General features: G+C 43.5%; 1 protein-coding gene across 1 annotated transcript in view; it reads left to right on the top strand.

Moving 5' to 3' along the window:
- Positions 1–1,896: 1,896 nt before the first annotated feature.
- sgsh (N-sulfoglucosamine sulfohydrolase (sulfamidase)) overlaps positions 1,897–5,906 on the top strand; it is an 18,920-nt gene continuing 14,910 nt past the window's right edge. The window contains 7 exon segments of the mRNA XM_070442034.1: positions 1,897–2,255; positions 2,475–2,495; positions 2,498–2,630; positions 4,812–4,921; positions 5,153–5,238; positions 5,449–5,682; positions 5,819–5,900. Coding sequence (XP_070298135.1) covers positions 2,165–2,255; positions 2,475–2,495; positions 2,498–2,630; positions 4,812–4,921; positions 5,153–5,238; positions 5,449–5,682; positions 5,819–5,900 — 757 coding nt within the window. The 5' untranslated portion in view covers positions 1,897–2,164.

Raw genomic sequence — 5,906 nt, forward strand, 5'->3', positions numbered from 1 at the left:
GTGGTTTAGTATTCTGGCTTCCAATCTGGAATTCCTCCCATTCCACTCTGCCGTTCTCCCAAACTTCTCACAGAACGCTCCTACTGCGGCTGGGAATGTCCACACAGAGCTTCATGGTGGGGTACATTGGAACGCTACTAACAGAAGGAACGTCTCTCTTCCTCTTCCTTTCTCTGTGGTCTGGAAGACTTCTGAACCAGTAGTTTGATCCGGTCGAATTCCGACCCACCTAAGTAGTTTAGCAGTTATAGTAGTAGTATAGAGTAGTTCAGTAGTACGTGAGTAAGCAGTAGTAGTAGTTTGTTATGTATACAATTTACTGTTGGAGCAGCTGATAACTGTCTCCGATTCAATTATACCACAATTTTACATCCTAGATTGTCATAAAATAATAAATCCTAAATAGCATAATAACGCTAAACAAACAATATATAAAATAATGCTTTAATAATTCTACCTGAAGTACAGAGGTTGTTTTCCTCGTGTAGCAAAGTCAAAGGATTAAGGGCCACCTACTGTTTTCTCCCAATGATCCCTGTATGGAGGAGAACAGGAACTGTACTCTGTACACTCCATCAAAACACACATATACGCAGTGTCATGAATGTGTTGTGCGTATGTGTGTGATGAGTGTGTGTTATCTACCTGGTGTGTGTGTTTGTGTGTGTGTGTGTGTGTGTGTGTAAGGTCTTGACAATGCTAAGGTGGGTGTTTCGTGTTGATGATGAGTGTGTGTAGTGTGAATGTGTGTTACCTACCTGTGCGTATGTTAGCTTGGCCCAGCAGTAGAGGTAGGCTTTGTACTCCGTCAAACGAGTTGAAGTGATGGACTCCCTGGTGCAGGCCATACATACCATTCTGATGCTGAGGACAGAGAAACACGGGAAAACAAAATGGATGAATATTAGACCTGCCCTGGAAGGCAACCTATTCCTATATGGCTCTGGTCAAAAGTAGTGCACTGTATAGGGTATAGTGTTCCATCTGGGATGTACCCACTTTATGTTGCTGTATGCATCATAAAAAAAATAGGAGTGTGTACCAAAGACACCCTGTTATTTAGTACACTACTTTTGACCAGGACCCATAAGGAGGAGGTGAACACACACCACACACTTTTCCTCTCTCTCTCGCTCTTACTTTCTCTCTCTATACACACACACACACACTTACCTGCGGCAGGCCTGTCAGTATGGTGGATCGGCTGGAGAAACAGCTACTAACGGAGGTGAAGGCATTCTGGAACACCAGGCTGCGTCGACCCAGGGCGGCTAGGTGAGGCGTACGGACCACGGTGTTGTTATAGACCGACGTCTCGAAGCCGCGTCGTCCGCTGAGAGCGCGAGGGGGGAAGGGAGTGGGGAGTGGAGAGAGAGAGTGAAGGGGAAGAGATGAAGTGTGTTGACCTAGTAGCTAAGTAGAAGAACTGATGTCAAAAACTCACAAATACAACTGATCGAACTCATTGATAAGTGACACGCAGTGACAACACGGATCTTTGATGAAAGCAACTGCAGTTAATATAACCCAAAGCAACAGTGATGTCGATACAGAATGAATTACTTAAATAGACAAACCTATTTCCAGGCGTTCTATTCTTTATGAAACGCCTGTGTTCTTCAATCACAATACATCTGTTCTTTCGTTTACTGACCGCAGCAACTAAGCYAGGTCAGCAACATAATCACTGCAGTCACTTCKAAACCACTTCCCTTAAATMTAACTRGTGCAGATCAAGAAACCGCCTTCCCTAWATGTCACTTGCGTTGAGCAAGAAAATAAAAGAGCGACTTCCGTTGCGTCCACTCTTCTCCGGCAAAACGTAAACACTCCGCCTCATGTGACCACGATCATGTGACCAAAGTGGGCGGGGTTTGAAACCTGTGTTTGCGCTGTTTCCGGGAGTAGATCAAATTGATTTTCACACTGCATTTCCTACGATCAAGAGAAAACAAAAAATATTGATTATTTCTAGAGTAATCAGTAAATAGAGGATAGGCTTAGTTCAATGTAGAATATGTCAATAATGTCAAACAAACACTTTGACGGGAGTGTTTGAGACAAGCTTTATAGAGCTGATGCTATATTTTCTTAAAAAATGGACTCTGCAATTTACTGCAACTGAAAAGATTGTGTTTATGATTTGTAACTTTATGAGACGGATATGGCCGTTGGTCATGATGTGTTAGTTTTGTTGCTGGCGGTAATATGCTGTGTTGGAGAGTGCAAGAAGAGGAATGTTCTTCTTATTATCGGTAAGACTCACTGTTTGCTTTGGGTTATATTAACTGCAGTTGCTTTCATCAAAGATCCGTGTTGTCACTGCGTGTCACTTATCAATGAGTTCGATCAGWTGTATTTGTGAGTTTTTGACATCAGTTCTTCTACTTAGCTACTAGGTCAACACACTTCATCTCTTCCCCCTTCACTCTCTCTCTCCACTCCCCCACTCCCTTCCCCCCTCGCGCTCTCAGCGGACGACGCAGGCTTCGAGACGTCGTCTATAACAACACCGTGGTCCGTACGCCTCACCTAGCCGCCCTGGGTCGACGCAGCCTGGTGTTCCAGAATGCCTTCACCTCCTTAGTAGCTGTTCTCCCAGCCGATCCACCCATACTGACAGGCCTGCCGCAAGTACAGTGGGAGAACAAGTATTTGATACACTGACGATTTTGCAGGTTTTCCTACTTACAAAGCATGTAGAGTCTGTTCATTTTATCATAGGTACACTTCAACTGTGAGAGACGGAATCTAAAAAAAATCCAGAAAATCACATTGTATGATTTTTAAGTAATATAATTTGCATTTTATTGCATGACATAAGTATTGATCACCTACCAACCAGTAAGAATTCCGCTCTCACAGACCTGTTAGTTTTTCTTTAAAAAGCCCTCCTGTTCTCCACTCTTACCTGTATTAACTGCACCTGTTTACTCGTTACCTGTATAAAAGACACCTGTCCACACACTCTCAATCAAACAGACTCCAACCTCTCCACCAATTGCCAAGACCAGAGAGCTGTGTAAGGACATCAGGGATAAATTGTAGACCTGTACAAGGCTGGATGGGCTACAGGACAATAGCCAAGCAGCTTTGGTGAGAAGAGCAACAACTGTTGGCACAATTATTAGAAAATGGAAGAAGTTCAAGATGACGGTCAAATCACCCTCGGTCTGGGGCTCCATGCAAGATCTCACCTCGTGGGCATCAATGATCATGAGGAATGTGAGGATCACCCAGAACTACACAGGCAGGACCTGGTCAATGACCTGAAGAGACTGGACCACATCTCAAAGAAAACCATTAAAAACACACTACGCCGTCATGAGATTAAATCCTTGCACGCACGCAAGTCCCCCTGCTCAAGCAGCGCAAGTCCACCCGTCTGAAGTTTACCAATGAACATCTGGATGATCCAGAGAAGGAATGGAGAATCAGATGTCTCTGATAACAAAAATAGAGTTTATGCTCTAAACTACCATCGCCGTGTTTGGAGAAAGAACAAAATGAGCAACCAACACCATCCCAACCGTGAAGCATGAGGTGGGGTGGAAACATCATTCTTTGGGGTGCTTTCTGCAAAGGACAGACGACTGCACGTATGAAGGGAGGATGATGGGCCAGTATCGCGAATCTTGACCAACAACCTCCTTCCTCAGTAAGAGCATTGAAGATGGGTCGTGGCTGGGTCTTCCAGCATGACAACGACCGAAACACACAGCCAGGGCAACTAAGGAGTGGCTCCGTAGAAGCATCTCAAGGTCCGAGTGGCCTACCAGTCTCCAGACCTGAACCCAATAGAAAATCTTTTGGAGGGAGCCAAAGTCCGTATTGCCCAGCGACAGCCCGAAACCTGAAGGATCTGAGAAGGTCTGTTGGAGGAGTTGGCCAAAATCCCTGCTGCAGTGTGACAAACCTGGTCAAAAACTACAGGAAACGTATGATCTCTTCGTAATTGCAAACTAAGGTTCTGTACCAAATATTCAGTTCTGCTTTTGATGTATCAAATACTTATGTCATGCAATAAAATGCAAATAAATACTTAAAAATCATACAATTATTTTCTGGATTTTTGTTTTAGATTCCTTCTCTCACAGTTGAAGTGTATACCTATGATAAAATTACAGACCTCTACATGCTTTTAAGAGGAAAACCTGCAAGAATTGTCAGTGTATCAAATACTTGTTCTCCCCACTGTGTGTGTGGTGTATGTGTGTGTTTGACGTGTTTAACTATTCTTTGGGGACCAGAAGTCCCTACAAGAATAGTTAACAAAGAAAGTAAAAATGACCAGCTGGGGTTTAGGGTTAACCCTAGGGGTTTAGGGTTAAGGTTAGAATTAGTTGGTTAGAATAAGTTAAATATTAAGGTTGACATATGGGTAGTTTGTAGGGTTAGGTAGGACTAGTTTACGTTTAGGAAAAGTTTAGTTTTCGGTAGTAATAGGGAAGATACGGTTAGGGAAAATAGAGTTGAATGACTGAATTGTATGTCCCCACTAAGTTAGCTGTACAAGTGTGTTGGGTGTGTGGTGTGTGGGTTATAGAGAGAAAAAAGCGAGAGAGAGAAAAAGGTGTTTGTTCACCTCCTCCTTATGGTCCTGGTCAAAAGTAGTGTACTAAATAACAGGTGCTCTTGGTACACACTCCTATTTTTTTTCATGATGCATACAGCAACATAAAGTGGTACATCCCAGATGGAACACTACCCTATACAGTGCACTACTTTTGACCAGAGCCATTATAGAATAGTTGCCTTCCGCAGTCTAATATTCATCCATTTTGTTTTCCCGTGTTCGTCGCGCCGCCAAGATCCCATCAGAATGGTATGTATGGCCTGCACCAGGGAGTCCATCACTTCAACTCGTTTGACGGAGTACAAAGCCTACCTCTACTGCTGGGCCAAGCTAACATACGCACAGGTAGGTAACACACATTCACCCTACACACTCATCATCACACGAACACACCCACCCTTAGCATTGTCAAGACCTTACACACACACACACACACACACACACAAACACACACACACAGGTAGATAACACACACTCATCATCACACATACGCACACACATTCATGACACGTGCGTATATGTGTGTTTTGATGGAGTGTACCAGAGTACCAGTTTCCCTGTTCCTCCTCCATACAGGGATCATTGGGAAGAAACACGTAGGCCCTGGCCCTGTCTATCCCTTTGACTTTGCCTACACCGAGGAAAACAACTCTGTACTTCAGGTAGAATTATTAAAGCATTATTTTATATATTGTTTGTTTAGCGTTATTATGCTATTTTAGGATCTTATTATTTTATGACAATCTATGATTGTAAATTGGTGTATAATTAATGAACAGTTAATCAGCTCAACCAGTAAATTGTACTACAACTACTACTACTGCTACTACTACTACTACTACTATTACTACTACTACTACTGCTACTACTAGGTGGGTCGGAATATCACCCGGATCAAACTACTGGTCAGGAAGTTCTTCCAGACCCAGAGAAAGGAAGAGGAAGAGAGACCYTTCTTCTTGTATGTAGCGTTCCATGACKCCCACCGCTGTGGACATTCCCAGCCGCAGTACGGAGCGTTCTGTGAGAAGTTTGGGAACGGCCAGAGTGGAATGGGGAGGATTCCAGATTGGAAGCCAGAATACTACACCCCAGACCAAGTCAAGGTAAGGATTTGGTGCTGCTTCTGTTCTACTCTAATCTATTCTAAGACAGTATATCACTTTCCACCTGCTATTTGAGAGTACTATCATTAATTATTTCATTGAATATAATATCATATGTAATATAACACTTACCCAGGTGCCCCACTTCGTCCCAGACACCCCTGTAGCGAGAGCTGATTTGGCTGCCCAGTACACTACAGTTAGCAGACTGGACCAGGGTAAGA

Source organism: Salvelinus sp. IW2-2015, unplaced genomic scaffold, assembly GCF_002910315.2.
Source record: "Salvelinus sp. IW2-2015 unplaced genomic scaffold, ASM291031v2 Un_scaffold5590, whole genome shotgun sequence".
Taxonomy (NCBI): domain Eukaryota; kingdom Metazoa; phylum Chordata; class Actinopteri; order Salmoniformes; family Salmonidae; genus Salvelinus; species Salvelinus sp. IW2-2015.